Source organism: Musca domestica, unplaced genomic scaffold (assembly GCF_030504385.1).
Source record: "Musca domestica strain aabys unplaced genomic scaffold, Musca_domestica.polishedcontigs.V.1.1 9, whole genome shotgun sequence".
Lineage (NCBI taxonomy): Eukaryota > Metazoa > Arthropoda > Insecta > Diptera > Muscidae > Musca > Musca domestica.
This window is the reverse complement of record NW_026712435.1, coordinates 12878508-12901444: the sequence shown is the minus strand read 5'-3', so window position 1 is coordinate 12901444 and position 22937 is coordinate 12878508. Positions and strand designations below refer to the sequence as shown.

General features: G+C 34.2%; 3 protein-coding genes across 6 annotated transcripts in view; 2 read left to right on the top strand and 1 right to left on the bottom strand.

Annotated features, from left to right (window-relative positions):
• Positions 1-22937, bottom strand: part of LOC101893473 (stress-associated endoplasmic reticulum protein 2) — a 95911-nt gene that overhangs the window by 2892 nt on the left and 70082 nt on the right. The window contains exon 1 of one of the 3 annotated variants that reach the window (XM_005181158.4): positions 224-354. The exons of 1 other annotated variant lie outside the window; for it this stretch is intronic. The gene's annotated coding sequence lies outside the window, so the exon portion shown is untranslated. Of the gene's footprint in view, positions 1-100; positions 355-22937 lie in introns of those variants that run through there. One more of the 3 variants, XM_005181159.4, reaches the window with a different exon arrangement.
• LOC101893304 (ATP synthase subunit b, mitochondrial) lies at positions 4253-5587 on the top strand. Its single transcript, XM_005181157.4, has 3 exons — positions 4253-4412; positions 4698-5203; positions 5274-5587. Exons 1-3 carry the CDS (start codon positions 4385-4387, stop codon positions 5451-5453), a joined length of 714 nt encoding a protein of 237 aa, XP_005181214.1. The 5' UTR covers positions 4253-4384; the 3' UTR covers positions 5454-5587.
• Positions 7700-20717, top strand: LOC101893750 (puromycin-sensitive aminopeptidase). 2 transcript variants are annotated; one of them, XM_005181160.4, is made up of 7 exons: positions 7700-7850; positions 10983-11362; positions 17503-18319; positions 18394-19498; positions 19563-19782; positions 19850-19972; positions 20117-20717. In XM_005181160.4, the coding sequence occupies exons 1-7, from the start codon at positions 7787-7789 to the stop codon at positions 20324-20326; spliced, it is 2919 nt and encodes a 972-aa protein (XP_005181217.1). In that variant the 5' UTR covers positions 7700-7786; the 3' UTR covers positions 20327-20717. The 2 variants fall into 2 exon arrangements, with proteins under 2 accessions (XP_005181217.1, XP_019891476.1); XM_020035917.2 differs by lacking the exon at positions 7700-7850 and adding an exon at positions 10444-10631.

Here is a 22937-nt window from a genome sequence, read left to right as displayed (position 1 = left end):
ATAAATTCAGTTAATAAACATATTGTATTGCTTTTAAAATTTTATAAGTAATTTATTCACTATAAACAAAAAAAAATAACAGGAAGTGTATTTATTATACTTTTGTTTAAGCTTTAACAATCAGAACGCTGACACAATTATTATATTCAAAACTTATTTTTTTTAATATTTTAATAAAACAATACCCTAACGAATTTTGAATGTTTATTAATTTTAACAATACCTTCTCTTCGTTTCTTCGTAAATAAAGTGACACGTAAAAAACACGACACGTATAAATACGAGCGAGCTACGGGCTAGGGCTGGATAAATATCGATAGCCACCATATTCGATAATAAATTCGATATTAAAGTACGTTTATAGCATGTTTCCATTGGAAACCGAACAACGTTGTTCGCTCTCAGAATTAGGTACACGAATTAACCCGTTCATACGGCACGATTCGTAATTCATAGTAAAATAATTCCTTTTTTCAAAAAAATTGTTTGTTGATTTTAAAGGGAATTTATACGAAAATACATGAAATTCTCACTAATATGAATATAAGAAATTTTTGTTTTTCTCCCAAAGATTTATTATATCAATAATTTTACAATTTTCATTCACGTTTTCAACTTTTTGTGTAAATGTTGACATTTTGAACACATTTTTGTGTTTTTCCATTTTTAAATTCTGCTGGAGAGACACTTGTCAGACATTTTTTTTGCCGATAGAAACATTTTGAAAATGTTGCCTCTTTTGTTTGCGTTTTCTGTGGAAATTTTAACTCGTGGACAAAATGCGTACCTCGATTGAGAGAGAAAACAAAATTTACTTTCGTTTGAATGTATATACGCCATTCAACATTGTAGTTTTCATTCATAATTTTCAGTCTTCCCAAAAATTTTTAAAATTTCATCAATTTTTTCTATTTTTAATTTTTAAATGTCATAATTTATTTTTTCGATAAATGCTCTCATTTGTTAGGGATGGGATATATTTTTTCGTTGTTCTGAGAGTGATTTGATTTGAACAACGTACAAATATGAGTGTTCGCTCAGGAAATTTTGTGTGAAGAATTAGGTAGTTTTTTCATAGTTAAGGGTCAAACAACGAATAGAGAGCGAATCAAGTGCAGTGGAAACGCCACATTACATACAATTTTTAATTGTTAAGAAAAGAAGAATGCAAGAATCTACTGTTTTATAGCATGTTTCCATTGGAAACCGAACAACGTTGTTCACTCTCAGAATTAGGTACACGAATTAACCCGTTCATACGTCACGATTCGTAATTCATAGTGAAATAATTCCTTTTTTCAAAATTTATGTTTGTTGATTTTAATGGGAATTTATACGAAAATACATGAAATTCTCACTAATATGAATAGAAGAAATTATTGTTTTTCTCCCAAAGATTTATTATATCATTAATTTTACAATTTTCATTCACGATTTCAACTTTTTGTGTAAATGTTGACATTTTGAACACATTTTTGTGTTTTTGCATTTTTAAATTCTGCTGGAGAGACACTTGTCAAACATTTTTTCTGCTGATAGAAACATTTTGAAAATGTTGCCTCTTTTGTTTGCGTTTTCTGTGGAAATTTTAACTCGTGGACAAAATGCGTACCTCGAATGAGAGAGAAAACAAATTTTACTTTCGTTTGAATGTACATACGCCATTCAACATTGTAGTTTTCATTCATAAAATTCAGTCTTCCCAAAAATTTTTAAAATTTCATCAAATTTTTCTATTTTTAATTTTTAAATGTCATAATTTATTTTTTCGATAAATGCTCTCATTTGTTAGGGATGGGATATATTTTTTCGTTGTTCTGAGAGTGATTTGATTTGAACAACGTACAAATATGAGTGTTCGCTCAGGAAATTTTGTGTGAAGAATTAGGTAGTTTTTTCATAGTTAAGGGTCAAACAACGAATAGAGAGCGAATCAAGTGCAGTGGAAACGCCACATTACATACAATTTTTAATTGTTAAGAAAAGAAGAATGCAAGAATCTACTGTTTTATAGCATGTTTCCATTGGAAACCGAACAACGTTGTTCACTCTCAGAATTAGGTACACGAATTAACCCGTTCATACGTCACGATTCGTAATTCATAGTGAAATAATTCCTTTTTTCAAAATTTATGTTTGTTGATTTTAATAGGAATTTATACGAAAATACATGAAATTCTCACTAATATGAATAGAAGAAATTATTGTTTTTCTCCCAAAGATTTATTATATCATTAATTTTACAATTTTCATTCACGATTTCAACTTTTTGTGTAAATGTTGACATTTTGAACACATTTTTGTGTTTTTGCATTTTTAAATTCTGCTGGAGAGACACTTGTCAAACATTTTTTCTGCCGATAGAAACATTTTGAAAATGTTGCCTCTTTTGTTTGCGTTTTCTGTGGAAATTTTAACTCGTGGACAAAATGCGTACCTCGAATGAGAGAGAAAACAAATTTTACTTTCGTTTGAATGTACATACGCCATTCAACATTGTAGTTTTCATTCATAAAATTCAGTCTTCCCAAAAATTTTTAAAATTTCATCAAATTTTTCTATTTTTAATTTTTAAATGTCATAATTTATTTTTTCGATAAATGCTCTCATTTGTTAGGGATGGGACATATTTTTTCGTTGTTCTGAGAGTGATTTGATTTGAACAACGTACAAATATGAGTGTTCGCTCAGGAAATTTTGTGTGAAGAATTAGGTAGTTTTTTCATAGTTAAGGGTCAAACAACGAATAGAGAGCGAATCAAGTGCAGTGGAAACGCCACATTAGCAATTTTTCCGATATCAAAAGGGAAAATCAGTTATCGCAGTAAAAACTTTTACACTCTTTCAGTTTTTGAACAGACCAAACGTTAATCTTTTTTGATCTGTTCCAGAACCTGCAAGAATCTAGTAGTTTTGCAATTTTCTCCGGTATCATAAAGGGAATTTGGTTATCGCAGTTAAAAGTTTCACATTCTTGCAGTTCTGGATAAGACCACTAGCAGTTTTGAATTTATTTTTCGATATCATAAAGAAAAAATCGGTTATCGTAATAAAAATTTGCAGTTCTGGAACAAGACATTTATGTATATATGCAGTTAAGTTTCAATTTGAAGGGTATGTGGTTTTTTCCATGATTTTCTAGCGATTGCTTGAAGTGTTGAGAAATTATAACCTAGCAATAGGAGAATGATTTGAAAGCATAAAAAATTCGGGGGAATGATTTGAAAGCATAAAAAATTAATTGATCTGTTCCAGAATCTACTAGTTTTTCAAGGTTTTTCGATATCATAAAGGGAAAATCGGTTATCGTGGTAAAATTGTTCACTGAATAAAGAACTGGTTCTCATCTTTGATTTCTGGGTATACAATGAGTTTATAAATAGAAATTTTGACAATAATTGTAATCAAATGAATAATTTTGAAAAAATTGTAAGCATATGATTGTATGATTTTACCTTCTTAATTCTACCATGGAACAACTCTTCTGCATTTTAAATTTAATAATCCATACTCCACAAATGTATATTTTTGAAATGAAAATAGTTTGTTGAACATTAATTGTTTTGTTTAATACTTTGATATATAACTCTGATACATGTATTACGTACAAAACCAAATTTGTATGTGGTTGTTGTTACGTTTGTTGTACAACAGCACATCATACATACCATGGTACAATCATGGCTCAATAAGAAAGGTAGCTCAACTTCAAAGAAACAAGAAAAGTGCAACTCTGTACAGGAGTCTTATAGTGTCAAAGGGACTTTTAAACATGCAACTATTGGTTTTAATAATTTCACATTTTGTTTTCAAAAAAATTTTAAACCACCGAATATGAATTGAATATTGAGTTCTTATGATAGGAATTTTTCAACAATTTTAACGAATATAATAATTTGTCATTCGAAATTTTCTGTTCCAGAACTGCAAGAAAGAAAGTAAAAGTACGATAACCGATTTTTCCTTTACAATATCGAAAAAATTACAAAACTAGTAGATTCTTGTAGGTTCTGGAACAGAGCAATTGGGATTCAATTATCAGGGTTAATCTTGGTAGAAATTTTGTATGTAAACGTTCTTCAAATTTGGTGAATAAATCCGGATTAAGCAACAAATACTGATTTTGTGGGTATCCGGATACAATTTTGTATGTAATTTCTGTTTTTTGTACCTGGCAACTTGCTTACATAAATTATAAACACAGTGCCATCTACACTAAAAGAGCAACGATAATTGATTCCAGTATGGCGAGTCTCCGCATTCTATTGTGAGTGTGGAGAGCTGTCAAGAGTCTATTGTGAACGAAATCACTAACTGGTGGAGAACTTGGTCGGAGAGCAGACGTCAATTTTTTCTGAACTAAAAGAAGGAAATTCACATAAAAATGCTGTCGAGGGCCGCAATTCTTTCTGGTAATTAATTGATAATAATGTAAAGAAGCGTTTGTAATCTTTGGATCAAATGTTTTTATTATTGTGTTCTTAACCTAACAAACAATTTTTGACAATGACTATCGAGCAGTGTTTCGACTTTGCAAAATATTTCGAGTTTATGTAATCACTCTGTCGGTCTCATCATATGCTGTCAAAAATGTTAAAGCCCTTGCAAATTTTGTGTAGAACTCGCTGGATTGTGTGCTATTTTGTAATTGATGCCTTGATTAAATAAAAAATAATTCATTTTTTATGGTTTTGCAGTTCAACGTCCCATGGGCGCCATGGCTGCTAGAGCCGCTGCTACTGCCGCTGGCTCAGACCGCCCCGTTCGTCCCGAACATCCCGGCAAGGTGCGTTTGGGTTTTATTCCAGAAGAATGGTTCCAATTCTTCTACAACAAGACTGGTGTCACTGGCCCTTACACCTTCGGTGTTGGTTTGATCACCTATTTGTGCTCCAAGGAAATCTATGTTATGGAACATGAATACTACAGCGGTCTTTCTTTGGCCATCATGGCTATTGTTGCCGTTAAGAAACTCGGCCCAGCTGCTGCCAAATGGGCTGACGGCGAAATCGACAGAATTGAAGCTGAATGGAAGCAAGGTCGTGAAGACGAATTGAAAACACTCCAGGAATCCATTGAAGCCGAAAAGAAGGAACAATGGCGCGCCGAAGGTTCTCTTTTGCTCATGGACGCCAAGAAGGAAAACGTTGCCCTCCAATTGGAAGCTGCTTTCCGTGAACGCGCCATGAACGTCTACAATGAAGTATATACCTAAGAAGAACATGTTTTTGTAGGACCACCGTTTTTACTCAATGTTTATTGTTTTCTTATAGGTCAAGCGTCGCTTGGATTACCAAGTTGAATGCCGTCACATTGAACGTCGCCTCAATCAAAAACATATGGTTGACTGGATTGTTAAGAATGTCATGGCATCCATTACCCCTCAGCAAGAGAAGGAGACACTTAACAAGTGCATTGCCGATTTGAGTGCTTTGGCTGCCCGGTCCAAGTAAATGTTTCATGGCATTATACCTTAGTTATTATTTCATAAATACAATTAAAAAACAAGATCGAAAAGATAAAATGTGAATAATTATAATACATTGTCAAATAAAAACAAAGAAATCTTCTCGTCAAACGATAATAATTACAAACCTTTATTATAATTTTTATAAGTATGAATGTACTTTGAAATATAAGTTTTCAAAGAAGAAGAACTATTGTAGATTTAAACACAGTCAGTTTATAAAAATTAAATAGAAACTTGAGCTTTCTTCCGCTACGTGCAAGAATTTTAAAGTTTTTAGATTTTTTAAAAAACTTTCCCATACTCAGTTTTAATAACTTCAATTCCCTTTTAAAAGAGAAAAGGAACGAAGAATAAATTCTTGATTAGGATGTGTCAAATTACTCTACTCGCAAGTTGTGAGCTTTTCTGACTGACGTTAGCAGGGATCGCAACTGTGCTTTGCGATTTGTTTCTCTTCGTAGACCTAGTTCGTAAGGTTACCGTGAAGTTGGTCTATCCAACTGAGTTCTTGCAAAGAATCGAAATCGGCAAGCACAACCTCGTCCGCTTTAGCAAGTACTTGTGCAATAGAAACCAATCACTGTCTTATACAACTTTCTACATAGGGCCACGTTCCCAATAGCGCCCATAGAGGACACACCCAGGATGGGACTTTGGGCCCGAAATGACTACATTTTTGTGTAAAATGTTGTACATTTTTTAAGTAAGAATTTTTTACGAACGTGTTTCAATTTTAGCATTTGAAACTCACAAGAAACCCTGTAGCAGAAAATTTTTGGTTCACATTTTAGTATAGCCAACACATAACGGTCCCGCCCACTTTACGGTATTTTAAAGATTTAAGAATGAATCCCAACGTGCGTAAATAAGAATTTTACCAAGTATAAAAGCAGCTAAGTTCGGCCGGACCGAACTTTTAATACCGTCCACCATTTGGAAGGAACGTAAACAATTTTGATTTTTGCCTTGTTAAGGCGAAGATCATATGTTTTTATGATTTATGTGTTTGTTTTCTTTTTCGAGACGAGCTTAATGATCTGAAATTTGCAGTGAAAAGGAAAGCCAGATAGACACTATCACACACTCACCATTATGCGACGCGTTTCGTCGTTGGTTAAGCCGCTTTTTCGTCATAGGCTGTAGCTTAAGATGTTCAAACACGAAATCTGAAACAATTCCGGCGAATATTGTCTCTAAAATCATAAAAATACCGAATATCGGGGCCTATCGAAAACGTGGACCTGCATACGAATTCTTAGTCATGGGCTGTAGAACCCATTACAAACTTCAACGGAATTTGAAACAATTCGGGTGAATTAAGTCGCTTAAATCATTAAAATACCGAATATCGGGAGATACCATACTAAATTCATTTGCTGTAGTACCCATTACAAAGTTCGAATACGAAATATGAAACAATTCGGGTGAATAATGTCGCTAAAATCATCAAAATACCGAATATCGGGAGGTACCATTATATGGGGGCTATACGAAAACGTGCACCGACATGGCCAATTAAGAATCTTAACCTGCCTACTGGCAAAATATACATGTGTGAACAATTTTAGGCTTCTAATTCAATTCGTTTGAAAGATAGCGTGATTATAACAGACAAACAGACGGATGTCACTAAATCGTTCAATTTTACTCTGGTCCAGAATATACATACTTAGTAGAGTCAATCATGAACATTGCGAAGAGTTACACATCGGTTTTATATTTTATGAAAAATATTTTGTTTTCATTTTTCAAAACAATAAATACATACACAAAATTGGCAGAAGTCGGGCACATTTAGAAAAAAATTGTAATCAGCTTGTAGCTCTACCTTACCTTTTTATTGTACCATGTCTCCATGGAGGGTATACATTTTTGGAAGAAAGTAATACTAATATCACTCGAGAAATCAAATACAAATGTAAACAAAGGCAATCAAGGAGTAAAAAACGTACTTTCAAGACATATTATTTGTTTATCTGACTTGAATTCAATAACTAAGATCACAAATTATATATTTCATTGAGAAAATTGAGTTTTTGTTGGTTTGGTTAAAATACAATTTGTGCAATGACAATTCTATTGATTCTATTGCTTTCAACAAAACATCAGCACTTGTAGTTACCCTCTAATAATTATACCATGCGTTATTTGTTGTCAATGTTAAACGCGTTCATGTTAACTCAATTTCATTACACGACACTTTCCATCTATTGTAATTTTTATAAAAACCTGGAAACTCTGTAAATATAGAAAAATAGAACTACGAAAAGTAACGTTCTCCGTAGCCAATTGTTCACAGTGGTCAGTGTTGGTGAAATGTACAAACAAGCATTGAGGTGTGGAGCAAGAACTGCTCTACAGGCCTGGAAGTCTAAAACTGGTAAGCTGTATGTTTTTTACATAATATTTAGATATAAACAAATTGTGGGGAGTCATTCATTTCGTCCATATTTAAGCCAGGGCTGCCAACTTATGAAAATATGTTATTAAAAAATTGTAAAGATAAAGGCAATACTGGTCCTTTGTAAACAAGTAGGGGTATTCACGAAAAAGGGTGAATAAATTATTGATTTTATAATTTTTTTTTGTCAATACCAAAAAAAATCGGTAAAAGTGAAATGAATATTAGTAACATTGTTCCTATTCGTCTGCAACGTCAAAAAAAGTTACAAGATCACACTACAGATACACTTAACCTCAATTAAAAAATAAAAATATATTCAGATTTCCTTAAATTGACGCGATGCTGAAAATTTTCCAATGCAATACTTTTATTCTCAGTAGAATAATTGTCAAATCTTTCTCAATCCATTCTCATTTACTGGCCTTTTGGGTAAACAAAATTCGGATAAAATAAATTGTACAGATCGATACATATTTGATACGTTCCAGAATTGCGAGAATGTACACATTTTACACTGGATAATCAGTTTTTCTTTGTGATATGGAAAAAATTGCAAAACTAGTACTAGAACAATTGCTGCCTTATTGTAAACATGTATTAAAACTCGACAAGATTTTCTCTTTTAATTTATAATTTCTATTGCACATTTTTCTAAAAAAAGACAAGTGTCGACTATTGGTCTGTCAGAGAACTGCACAAATGTTTGAGTTTTTACGACGATAACCGATTTCCCTTTATGATAGGAAAAATTGTAAAATTAGTATATACTTGCAGGTTCTGGAACAGAGTAGTACCCAAATACGTCGGGCGTACAAAATTTCAAAGTTGAACATTTTCAACTGACAATTTAACAATTTCTTTTTGGGTATGTTGAAAATAAAAACGAATAAATGTAATACAAAAAATGCAACACGCGAAAATGAACTATATGAAACATTTGCAATCGTTTACATTTCACATGTTAGACCTCTATACGTGTTTATACGGCCGTATGGAACATTTTACCATAGTGGGTATATGTATGCGGATATTAGGCAGGTCTTTAATAGTGAACCATGTCATTCGACAGTAAGTGTGTACCATGGTACAATAAAATCAAGGCAGGGCTATAATATTATATGATTTTAATTTTCTTATTGGCTTGATATGTCAACCTTTGGTGTGTTCCAGAATTGCGAGAATGTAAAAGTTTTCACTTCGATAACCGATTTTCCCTTAATCATATCGAAGAAAATTAACAAACCTAGTAGATTCTTGCAGGTGCTGGAACAGAGCACTTATTTGTTTATGTGTGTATTCCTTTCAATAATAAAAAAGCTTATTGCAACGTATGCATCTATAAAATCTTTTTTTTTTATATAGGACATGATTTTGAACCTTTCATTCACTTTTCGCGGCTTTCAATTATTTATTCAAAATCAATACAACAAGTTGTTTGTTTTGATAGTAATTCTGACATTACAAGTCAAAAAGTTAAACCTCTATACTTCGAATTTTTCCAACGTTGGCCTATCTTGTCTTCATTGTACAATGGTGTGTACTACATCATTCCCAGTAAAAGTTACTAACTAAATATTGCAAACAGTTATTGAACGAAAATTAGTAAAATTAAGCTACAAAATATTTCTTCGGCTGATTTATTTTTGTGCAAGCATTATTATTTTGGGTGTAATACAAGATGTATGATAAAACAACAATTTGTCATAGTTTGTACAAATTATTACAAATATTCTTCGATAACCCAATAGTCCGGTGAATTCTCATTTACATTCAGGTAAAGAAAGTAATTATGACAGTTGAGTCACTGAGAGTTTGTCAATTCTTGGGACAATGAACTGTCAACCTGATTTTGAAATTGAAAATGTTGAATAAAAAGTTATTGAGATTTGGAAAAAATGTTGAAAAATACATGTAATAACAACCACCGAATTGCGTCGTATAAGAAGGCATGTCAAAATTTACTTATTTGCTTTTGACCAAAGTCATCATATTAAAAGTTTGGAAAAAGCCAAGTTACCTATAAAATTGGTAGCGATCAGCAAATATTGCAAACATGTCAGTTTCGTTGTGAAAAACATTTCTCTCTGTAATTGAGAGTAATATGAAGTTAAGCCAATGGGAGAATACTCCAGACTGTAGGCCATCAGTTTTTTATTGTAACAATTTTTTTTCTGACACAAGTTATCGTTGGTGTTTAATTTTAAACAACAAGGGAATTTAGGGCGCATTCGCTCAAATAGGCCTTAAAATGTGAGAGAATTATTGCATTTTCAATTTTTTGTTTCCATTAGTTTATTAGTCAACGGGTAAGTTTCATACCCGAAATGAAATAAATATTATTAAACTATCATAAATTTATGCGACGGAAGCAGTCTTCGCCAAGAATGAATACTTTCACCGTATAACACGTAAATAACACAAGACAAAAAGCAAACGTTGTTTCAGTTTAAGACTTTATTTTTCATATCACTTCAAATCGCCAAAAGCTTTCGCCCGCCGCTATTGTTGTGAACTTTGCAATATATTGCAAAAAGTGAATGAGAACTTGGCAACTCTTGTTTATAAAAAGTTGACGACCGGCAACGACTACCAAAGCAAGTCATCATAATCGAATTTCAGTAGTTTTTTCCTCTCGGTCCATAATATAAATGATATTGTCCGTGATCCAAACTAAAAGCAATTAAACTTTTACAGATGTGTCAAAATTATGCTTAGATATACAAAATACGGACTTCTTTGAGCAACATTTGTGTAAAGGTACGATTTAATAACCGTGTACAGTGTTCATTGTCCTGTCAAATTAATATTAACTTAAATCGGCTTGAATTTTCTGTCTCAAAATCCCGTTAATCCGACTAAAAGTGTCCAGTCCCATTCCACGGTTCAATAAGCCAATGTGGCCCGTATAATTTAATGTGCTTTAGTTATTGTTGTTCGAACTCGACAAGAATAACGACAAATTTTTGTGCCCCCCCTGGCTACTAATCATTAATTGCCTAAAAATTAATATAGTACATATGTACCTACGTGCAACTGCATTAATAGTGTGCATTAGATACAGCTTATTTTAGCGGAATAATTTTAGCGAATACTTTTCATTTGATCTAGAAAATTGTCATCTTAATTCTATAATATCGGGCAAGCAGTTTGTCAAAGTGCAGAAGCAATTTTACCGTGACTATAACGCTGCAACATTTGGAAGACCATCCTTAAAAAATTGTGAAACACCACTGTTGGGAGATCTCTGTGAAAAGTATCGATCCATTTTAATACGTACTTCCGCTGACTTATCGTCTAACGGCATAGCCTCCACATCACAGGATATTTTAACAAGTGAAGAAGCTAATAAACTCAACAATATGTCATCCGATAAACAAAAGGAATTTCAGCGATTGCCCACAAATGTGGCGCCTTCACATTATGAATTGGAGTTGAAACCAAATCTGGAAGCTTTCACTTTTGAGGGAAAGACCAGTGTGCAATTAAAAGTAAGTATTCCCAAAAGTTGTTATTTCTTTTACGAACATATTTTTCTTGGATTACACTTTGAACCTTTCTTCTATAACACTTTCACTTTCGTTGTTCGGGAAGAGGTTGGTTTTTTTGCCAACGTCAAAAAGTGCCACACTCAGATATGCGTAGCTAAAGCGAAAAGTTAGCGAGTGCATTCTTATATTTGTCGTACTGTTCGTAACTGTTTATATATGTGTGGTGCGGAAACTATAATTGCAGATAATGGGAAATTTTATGGTTTTCATTACAACTTTGTTTTAAGCATTTGGTAACTGAAACAAAATGTCATTTATATATATGCAAGTGTATTTATAATAAACATTTTTTTTATTTACACTAGAATTATAATTCCGAATAGGTTTATTTTTTGAATGTATTTCTTATCTAATTATTAATATGAGTATCTATTTGTTCATAGATATGACTTTCCTTTTAAAATCAAGATAACGACATTCAATAAAAGGTCTGGAATTGGTACATATAGGTGCCTTCCTATAAAACACCGTGTATATACCATATATAACAAGTAAACTTATGACTTAATGAATTTTAAACAATTCTAAAACAATTTAAGGATCTATGTTAAATTTGTATAATAAATAGAGGTAAAGGATGGTTCCAAAACGAAAAATATTAATTTTTTTCTTTGGAGAAGCTAATTTGAAGAGCATTATTACGGCATAAATATATACTGCCATATACATAATTCCAGGCACCGGAAAGCATATTTGCTCTTGTTTTTTGTACCGATTATGTCTACACAGGCTAGGTTTCCATTAAAGAAGAAATACATTGAGTCCAGTTTCTATAAATTTATAAAATGAAGAATAATATTCTAGTTTTTAATACTGACAAATTGAGATATATTTAGCACATGTTCAAGGTTAGGTTAGTTTAAAGGACGCGCGGTTGCCTTTTAGGGAGTTATTAGTAGGAATAAGAATTATAAGGATAATTCACGGCTAGAAATTTTGCCGTGTTCTCTTTAGCCCAGTGTTTTTCAAGGATCTTCTGGCTAACTGAAGAATTACTGTATGGTCAGTGTTATAGAATGAAGACAGATCTTGTGACAGTTGTTCCCCCCACAAACCTGTGTCTCGCGCTAATTAGCGCTGACCAACGGCAAAGCAAATGTTCGATCGTCTCAATTTATTCCACATCTGGATCAGTAATCAATGTCATCGCTGTTCCATTTCGAAGTCATTGCCCTCACCTTGCAGTGACCTGTGATGGTGCCCACCAAAAGTTTTAAATCAGGTTTCAACAAGGACAAAAGCGATTCTGTTATCTTCTCAGTGGGTATGGCCCAGATTCCCTTGGAGATATTACATTCCCTTTCATCTAGCAATTTTTGTTGGGTTCTCTCAGAGTAGTGTCGATGAATAACCTAGAAGGTACAGGGGTGGTTTAACCGAGTTCTCAACTTCAATGATAGCTGATTCGGACACCACCCTAGCCAATCCGTCAGCAGTCTCATTGTCTGGAATATTATAATCACCAGGAACCCAACAGAGCTTGATAGACAACCCAGATTTTTCCAAGGATCTCTTGCACTCCAAAACAGCCATAGACTTAATAGTAAAAGAGTTTACAGCTTTCAGTGCCGCTTTTCTATCGCCATATATAGTCACCGGGCCGTTAACTTCATTGTCCCTCGTGACCAAAGATAAAGATTAAGACAGTCATAAGACTCCAGCTCCCGTTCCGCATTCCATCGTAGAACCGTCAGTGTAAACAGTGTATTACGCGGAAAGGTGGATTGCTAGGGGGCCCAGGTATGGTATGTGGATGTCAGGTGGGTCAAGACCGAAACGTGGTGAGATGTAATCACTTTTATCACTCCAACGCAGCCTGATTTGGGCTCTTGAAGGCACCTGTTGTCAGTAAAGATGTAGCTCTTTGAACTTTGTCAATGCAACATAAATGAGATGACTTGTTTAAGGAGTGCCACCAGACTAGAGCTCCATAAGATAGCATAGGGCGAACAATTGACTCATAAAGCCATTTAATTATGTGTGGTTTGAGAGCCCCAACTTTTACCTATAGAGATCTTGCAAGAATAGAGTGCAATTAAACCTCTCCTTGCACGTTCTCCAGTGTTCCTCTTCCAATTTAGATGGTGGTCTCGAGGATGGTACCGATGTATTTGGCTTCAGAGGAGAGGTTTAGCGTGACCCCATCTAACATCGGTGGTACAAATGAAGGATATTTACATTTCCTCGTAAAGAGGACAAGCTCTGTCTTTGATGGGTTCACGCCTAGTCCATTGCGTCGTGGCTACCTTGATAAGGTGACTGGAGCTCCCTGCATCAGATCTGAAATTGTTTGCCGGAATATCCCAGCAATCAATAGGACAAAATCATCAGTGTAAGCGACTCCTTTTTGTCCCATTTTGTTCCAGATCTATGAGTATGTTATTGATGACAATTAGGCAAAGTAATGGTGATGGGACACCGCCTTGCCGCGAGTACCTGGTGACTAATTTCCTGACGGATATATTTCCATTGCTTGAATTGATAATTCTGCTAATAAGCATGGTATCAATCCAATTGATGAGGAGTTGGGGTACCTTAAGTCTTTAAAGTGAATTATGAATGGACTCGCGTGTAACATTGTTTTAGGCTCCCTCAATATCGAGAAAAGCTGCCAAGGTGAACAAGGAGTCATTCATGTTTTTCCAAATGTATCCTACGACGTCGTGCTGCGCTGTTTCAACGGATTTACCTTTGTTTGTTCAAAGTTCAAATGTTTATATAGCACTATGCTCAGTTTGACTTGAAATTTGTATAACAGGAAGGTATTTTTACCCTGATTACGGCAAAGTATTTTTTGGGGTGGAAATACCCGTTTACCTGTTTATTTGAGTCGAAAGTTCGAATGCAAAATCCGGGTTTTATGTGGTTCTACAAAACTGATATCTACAAAATGTTTATCGTTTGAAAGCTTATAGGATTCGACACTATTTTTGCAGTAGAGTCTAAACAGCTGGGATTCAAGACTATCTTCCCGGCTGAGCCGTTCAAAAAATTCTGAGATATTTCATAGAAATATGTAGAAACAATTTATTGATCTACTCTAATCATTACCTCTTATATTATTTTTTGATTCTTTAGAGACATATCATTCACATATTATGGTCATCTACAACACTGCAAGTTGCAAAAAAACTTTAAAATTGCTCTACTGGAATTTTGAATCATGTTCATTCCACGTGTTCTCTTTCTGTATACAGAATGTATTTTATTATATATATTGTCCTCCCTAATGCTACGTATCAAATGCTACAATATCAAATCAATTTTACCCATGCCTGCACATGCTTTCGCTGGCATTGAGAAATTTTTCACAAAATACCTCGCCAAAATTCAAAAACAAAACAAAAACAAACACGAAGCACTCACCTACCTGTTTTAATCGGTAACACATCTGCAAACAGTACCGTTAATACAATTCATAAAAAACAAGACTTGAAGACCGCAAAAAAGTCAACGTTCTTTGCCAATACTTGTTAATATCATATACGAACGAGCATCATAAAAGATTCAAGTAAAAAATCGGTGTTGTGGAGATCATCAAACATTGTGAAGACAGAAGATAGTTTCCATTCATCCAAGGCCGTTAAAACATTTTGCTTATTTATAGGTATGGATTTAGAATTAATTTAATTTTTATTTTTTTAAACAGGTCTTTTTTTGTTGCAATAACATAAAATTGATGTTACCATTTTTTAATATTAGTTGACTGTTGACTTTCTAAAATGTTAAACTATCAAAAGTCAGTTTTGTGTTACATAATATTTTAAAAATATTAATATTTTTTCTGCAAAAGCATGATCTATGAAAAAGTTTTTGTTAATGACTCCCAATTTGTCGGAAAGAAAAGTGAATTTTTGGGATAAAGTGTTAAAGAAAAAGTGACATTTACATCATTTCCATATCATTTTTTCGATAAAAAAATCACTTTTCTTTTCCGTAAATTCTTCCCTTTCTATAATTCTAATATTGATGGATGGTTATTGATGGCTCCAAGTTTTGCTCGTAATTTTTGCATTTAACGAAATTTGTCGTCCAAATTAACGACCTCCTCTTGCATAAAATAAATACCTATCGGTTTAAATAAGAAATTCGACGGATTTATTTTTGCCAAAGTCAATAATAGAACAATGTTTCGGAGCGGAGATATTTGAATCTTTTATACCAAATAACATTGCTATAGAGTGAATGAAAAGGATTATATTATAAAGTATAAATCGGATCCAAGTTCCAAAAATGGAAACATACGTCCCGAAATTCACTTCATTTGGGCTGATATTAGCCATTAGTTGCACAATAAACCTGAAATCGGATTAAGGATATTTAGGAGCTATATCCAAATCTTAGCCGATCTTGATAACATTTGGCAAAGGTATTCCCGTGCTCTATAAGATATCTGGTACCAAATATCATTATTGTCGAATTTATATTACGAATTTGAGGAACTTTAAACCAAATTTCATGTAGTTGCTTTTAGACTGAGTTTGGTCGGATGTACCAAAGTTTAGGTCATTCGAACTGATGTTGGCCATTTGGTGCACAATTAATCCGATATCTCTTCAAGTTATATGGGATCTATATCCAAATCTGAACCGATCTTGATAAAATTTAATCATTGATGATGATGATTTAATCATTGTTGTCGAATGGATATTACGAATGTAAGGGACTTATACACCACATCGGACGAAACGTATATATGGGAGCAATAGCTATATCTGAACCGATTTTCTTTGAATTAGATGTACTTGCTTCTAGACTGTATTCGGTCGGATGTGCACTATTAACCCGAAGATATATATGGGAGCTATATCCAAAACTGAAACGATCTTGATAAAGTTTGGCATATGTATTTTTGGGATGTATCTGATATCTGGTAACAAATATCATTGTTGTGAAGTGCTTATTACGCATGTGAGGGTCTGAAACACCAAATCGGATGAACCGATTTTCACTAAATTTGATGTACTTGCTTCTAGACTGATTTTGGTTGGATGTGCCAAATTCAGGTTAATTGGACTTATATTGAACATTTGCTGCACAATTAACCCGAAATCGGCTGAAGATATATGGGAGCTAAATCTAAATCTGATCCGATTATCACCAATTTTAATGGGGTTCGTCCTTGGGCCAAATTTCATTTCAATCGGATAATAAATGCGACCTGCATTTTGTTCACAAGAATACTCAGAATTCACAATCGACTCAGAAAGTGATTCTATGAAGATCCTTAAAAGTAACTATGGGTCTATCTCGCTTCCTTCTCCCTGTTACAAACAAATGCACAAAGACATATTACCCTGACCACAGTGTGGTGTAGGGTATAAACAACCATAGTATATTGAACCTGTCAAAATTGAAACAAATTTTAACAGTCTTTTACATCAACGCGCCAACAAACTGTTTGTTTCTTTGATTCTCGACCTCATAGATGATGATGCTTCTTTGCTAATCTTCAACTAGCAGTCAGTGGCTTTTTAATAAGAGCTTGCTTTATGTAGCAGAAGAATGTCTTCTCTTAGGGATTTCGCTTAGCTGAGTCAGATTACATTCATTCCAATTTCTTCAGGAATATAACAAGTGAATTTCTTTCTAAGTTGGATCAATAAAAAAAATGAAACCAACTTTGTCCGCAACGAGTTGACAATCAGAAAAGTCCTTTCTATAAAAAAGTGAGAGTTTGCAAGTTGAGAAAACTGACACCTGTGATACAGAGTGTAATAAGATATTTATATCCAATCCGCCCGTCGTTTTGAGAAATTTTAAAGAAAATTGAGTAAAGTTTTTTGAATTGTATTTCAATGATGAGTGGACAAAATCTTCGATAATGCTGGCGAAAACTCTGAGTATTTTAATAGCACATTGCAGTTCTATATGAGGGAAATGCTCATCTTTCCCCCTGGGGTGTATATTGGAATGTTTTTGTTGTTCTTTTCAGTTAGCCTTTGTTTAACGGTCCACTCAACTCACACATCCATTTCTAATTCATTCTTTCTTTCTTTATTCGATTCATTCTTAATAATAAAGCATCCAAGGCCGGCCAATTAATAGCCTCTCTCTCTTATATCTTTTATATCTTCTAGATTAATTCAACAACGAATGTTATCACATTGAATGCTTTGGATATTAACATCAGTGACAGTGGTTTAGAACTGAATGGAGATGTCTTGAAACCGAGTAAAATTGACTACTCGACCGAAAATGAAACTGCCTCGTTACATTTTGAAAAGGAGTTGCCCGCCGGTGCCGAAGTAAAACTAAACATGAAGTTCTCGGGAGAATTGAATGACAAAATGAAGGGCTTTTATCGCAGCAAATACTTCACCCAAAGTGGTGAGGAACGTTACGCTGGCGTAACACAATTCGAGGCGACCGATGCCAGACGTTGTTTCCCTTGCTGGGACGAACCGGCTATTAAGGCAACGTTTGATGTCTCGCTTATTGTGCCCGAAGATCGTGTTGCTTTGTCTAACATGCCCGTGGTCAAAGAGGATGCTATTGAAGGTGGCTTGCGTCGCATTAGCTTTGATCGTACACCCATTATGTCCACGTATTTGGTGGCAGTAGTTGTTGGTGAATATGACTTTGTTGAGGGCAAATCGGAAGATGGCGTGCTGGTGCGTGTCTATACACCTGTTGGCAAAAAGGAACAGGGTCTTTTTGCATTAGAAGTGGCCACCAAAGTTCTACCATACTACAAGGAGTACTTTAATATTGCATATCCCTTGCCAAAAATGGATCTCATAGCCATTTCTGACTTTTCGGCTGGTGCCATGGAAAATTGGGGCTTGGTGACATATCGTGAAACGTTTGTGTTGGTTGATCCCAAGAATACATCCCTAATGCGCAAGCAATCAATTGCCTTGACAGTGGGTCACGAAATCGCTCATCAATGGTTTGGTATGTAACTTCAACATTTTGCAGCATTATAATAATAATTATTGATTTACTTTTTGTTTATTTATTTTCTGTAGGAAATTTGGTTACAATGGAATGGTGGACACATTTGTGGCTCAATGAAGGCTATGCATCTTTCGTGGAATTCCTTTGTGTTAACCATTTGTTCCCCGACTATGATATTTGGACCCAATTTGTTACGGACATGTATACACGTGCTTTGGAATTAGATTCCCTTAAGAATTCGCATCCCATTGAAGTGCCTGTAGGTCATCCATGTGAAATTGATGAAATTTTCGATGAAATCAGTTACAACAAGGGTGCATCTGTTATTCGCATGCTGCACGACTATATTGGTGAGGCAGATTTTCGCAAAGGTATGCACACCTATTTGACACGCCATCAATATAAGAATACATGCACCGAAGACTTGTGGGCCGCTTTGCAAGAGGCCAGCTCAAAACCTGTGGCCGATGTCATGTCTACTTGGATCAAATTAAAAGGTTTTCCAGTTGTAAGTGTGGAAGATCAACAGCTGGAGGGTAACAAACGCTTATTGCGCCTTAGCCAAAGTAAATTTACCGCTGATGGTTCGAAACCCGATGGGGATTATATCTGGGTTATACCGATTACTGTGTCTACCTCGAAAAATCCTAACGCTATTGCTAAAACCTTCCTTTTGAATGAGGTGTCGACGGAAGTTGTCTTGGACGATGTTAGCCCTGAGGACTGGATCAAAGTGAACCCTGGAACTGTGGGATATTATCGTACCCGTTACTCGAAGGAAATGTTGGAAAAGCTAATGCCGGCTGTACGTAACATGGAACTTCCACCTTTGGATCGGTTGGGTTTAATCGATGATATGTTCGCCATGGTACAAGCCGGCCAGGCAAGCACTGCAGAGGTATTGGAACTTATCGACTCGTACCGCAACGAAACCAACTACACAGTATGGACTGCTATTACGAATTCGCTTTCGAATTTACATATTCTTATTTCACATACGGATCTTATGGACCATTTCAATAAATATGGTGAAAAACTTTATCGGCCTGTTGCTGAACGTCTTGGCTGGGAAGTGCGTGAAGGTGAAAATCACCTGGATACACTTTTGCGCAGTCTTGTCCTTTCCCGCCTGGTGTCCTTCCGTTGCAAAGACATCACCGATGAAGCCAAGAAACGGTAAGATAACAGTGTAAACATATTATTGGACAGAAAAATTAAATATTTTTTCAACAAATTATAGTTTCCGTGATCATGCCAATAATGTTTGCCCTGTACCTGCCGATTTGCGTTCAACTTGTTACAAAGCCATCCTTCAGGAAGGCGATGAGAGTATATTTAATGAAATGCTTGCTTTATATCGTGCCACCGATTTACACGAAGAACAAGATCGTATTTCACGTGCCCTTGGTTGCATTGGCAATGTTGATTTATTACGCAAAGTCATTGATTTCGCTATGTCGGTATGTTTTTTTAATTCTATACAAAAGTTAAACAATTGTTTCAATATTATTGTTTCTATTGCAACAGGGTGAAGTTCGGGCACAAGACTCTGTATTTGTAATTGTTGCCGTAGCCGTTAATCCCAAAGGTCGTGACATGGCATGGCAATTCTTTAAAGATAACCATCAGAAGCTTTTGGAACAATATCAGGTAATTGCATATGTATAAATTTAAAAATTTCTCAGTATTTTATTACCAATTTACGCTAATTTTGGTATTTTTTGTAAATATTATTGCAAATTATTGAGTGTATATATCTGAAAATATTCTTTTATTTATTATCTTCATTTTCAGGGTGGATTTTTGCTAGCTCGCCTTATTAAATATCTTATTGAGAATTTCGCGTCTGAAGAACGTGCCATTGAAGTTGAAGAGTTCTTCAAGACCAAACAATTTCCTGGGACTGAAAGGACTGTTTCGCAAGCCGTCGAAACTATACGCCTTAACGCAGCCTGGCTGGGAAGAGACCGCGATGCATTGACTGCTTATTTAAAGAAACAATAAACGTGCATTTAGTAGGCATTTAAAAAAGTTTTAAGCAGAAAGTACACGAGATCTAAACCAAAGTCATTTATAAAGAAAAGAAAACATCAACTTACGTAATTTATATGGTTCTTGTCATTCGTATGCAGGAAACCAAACTTAATACTTTCATTACCTGTTTTAATTTCTTTGCAATTTCATAGCCCCCTTTTTGTTATTTGATCGACACATGGCCATAATTAAATTATTTTTGTTTTTCCTTACAAGTAGTTTGTAAACAAATATATTGGAATTTAAATTATTATAAAACTAAAATCATCAATATTGTCTTTATTGAAATACATAGTTATGCATTTGCTAGAATTATTAAAGATTTATAAAGAAAAAAGTAAATAAAGAAATTTGTAATATATGTTATTGTATTCATTTCCGTTGGGGAGAAGGAACAAATGACTTTTTTTGCACCCAAATATCAGTTTAGAAGCGAGTGCAAAGACCTTGGGACGGTAAATCTGAAGAACTGTTACAAGCTGTTAGGCAGGTTAGCACATTGGGCTTTACATTAGTTACGTAAAAACTCTTCATGTTTTGAAATTTTTCCACAAGTACAGTAGCTCCAAGCGAAACTCGTACAGCAAAAGGAAAATTTTTATTGTTTTTTTTAACTTCCAAAAATCACAATTTACAAAAAATGTTTGAAGCAAAAAAAAAAAAGAACTTAACATATTAATTAATTTAAAGAAAAAAAAAGAAATATTAAAAGAAATCATATTTCAATATCCTAGCCAAATTCGTACAATTCGTATAATTTAAAGTATTTCTAGACATTAATGTTTTGTATGTATTCCTTTACTTTTTTACCAGACTATTTGGCATACTCTTAACAAGTTTTTTTTTGCAAAATCTAGGTTCAATTTTTAGTAAAACCAGGTCCAGAGGCTGAAAATGAACCCCAAACCTCCGTGCTTCACTGTAGGCTTCATATTTTTGACAAGAAGCGCTTCATTTGCTTTTCTCCATACATAAGGTCTGCCATCTGAACCAAAAAGGTTCCTCTAAAATGAAAAATCTTTTGATATGTGCTCCTTGGCAAATCACAATCGCTTGCCAATTGGAGGTTTATGTCTAGATCTTCTTCCATTGTAATTCGACTTATGCAGCATATTTCTTATTGTTTGCGGATAACATACTTTTCCCAAATCCTTTTCAGTAATTTTTTTGAACTTTGGTGCACTCAAAAATTGATCCTTTTTTTAGAATCGGATTATGCAGGTGGAAATACCCATATCTCTGGACTCAGTAAAGGTATTAGGACAAATTGTAGCTTTTTGGAAAGGTGAGAGTGTCAGCTATAAATTGTTGACCCACATAATGGATCCTTTTTGGAATTTTTGGGGTTTTTATAAAAAGTCCGGGTCCAAAATATCGATAATTTTACTATAACTTCCGAACCGTGACAACTTTTTGGATAGGTATTTTCATAAGCTTTCCAACGATACCTATATTGTCTATATCGGGTAATTGGATCCGGGTCTAGTCGGGGTCTTGAACCCGGACTTTGGGGTCAAGAATCTGGGATCCAGGGTCCGTCCCCCAAAGAAAAAATAGTTTCCCGGGATAAGGGTAGAGTAAGCCAAATATGCTTCTCATCACTCAAGGTAAATATTGTATTATTTGCCGTTTTTGACTTATTTTCTACACATCCATCTGTTTTGAACGGTTTTAAAATGTACTGAACTATAGATCGGATTCTATTAACAATCTCAGATATCTCACTTTGCGATTTATGGTTTTTGTAATGTTTAAATAATAGAATAAGTACTAGAATAATGTCTTTATTTTGTTAAATAAATAAGAACAGTAAACTTTTGTTCTACGGCTATTTCTAGTACCCTATACACTTATAAAAAATGTATGTTTCTTCTGGTAGTAAATTTGATAACAATCATATATTGAATGAAAGAAAATTGTTTGCTAAGTGTACGTATCCTTATTCCGGGAAAATACTATATTCTTGGAGGACGGACACGCGATCCCAAATTTTTTAATAATTCGATCGCAAATTTTGGCTTAAGAATACACTCAACTTTTAAATTTAAATTCTTTTTACAATATTTATAGTAAAGCAAAGTCACTCTAAAACATATATTCTCCCCAAAAGCTGTCAACATCCATGGTAGAATTAAGAAGGTAAAGTCATGCAATCGTATGTTTACAATTATTTCAAAATTATTCATTTGACAACATAACCATTGTCCCAATTTATATTTATAAATCCATTATACTTACACAAATCAAAGATGGGAAACTGCCTTCCATGCAGTGAAATTTGAAAAGCTAAATTGCAGAAAATGGGAATGCTTATTTGAAATGACTTTACCTTCTTAATTCTACCATGTTAACATCAATGTCAATAGAATTTGTATTAATTTACAAGTAAATTATATTGCCTATACACTTATAAAAAATGTATGTTTCTTCTGGTAGTAAATTTGATAACAATCATATATTGAATGAAAGAAAATTGTTTGCTAAGTGTACGTATCCTTATTCCGGGAAAATACTATATTCTTGGAGGACGGACACGCGATCCCAAATTTTTTAATAATTCGATCGCAAATTTTGGCTTAAG

Coding starts and splice junctions, on each gene's coding strand:
- LOC101893304 (XM_005181157.4), top strand. CDS start 4,385: ATGCTGTCGAGGGCCGCAATTCTTTCTG. Junction 4,413..4,697: donor GAGGGCCGCAATTCTTTCTG/GTAATTAATTGA, acceptor ATGGTTTTGCAG/TTCAACGTCCCATGGGCGCC. Junction 5,204..5,273: donor CCATGAACGTCTACAATGAA/GTATATACCTAA, acceptor GTTTTCTTATAG/GTCAAGCGTCGCTTGGATTA.
- LOC101893750 (XM_005181160.4), top strand. CDS start 7,787: ATGTACAAACAAGCATTGAGGTGTGGAGCAAGAACTGCTCTACAGGCC. Junction 11,363..17,502: donor AGACCAGTGTGCAATTAAAA/GTAAGTATTCCC, acceptor TATATCTTCTAG/ATTAATTCAACAACGAATGT. Junction 19,499..19,562: donor ACCGATGAAGCCAAGAAACG/GTAAGATAACAG, acceptor AACAAATTATAG/TTTCCGTGATCATGCCAATA.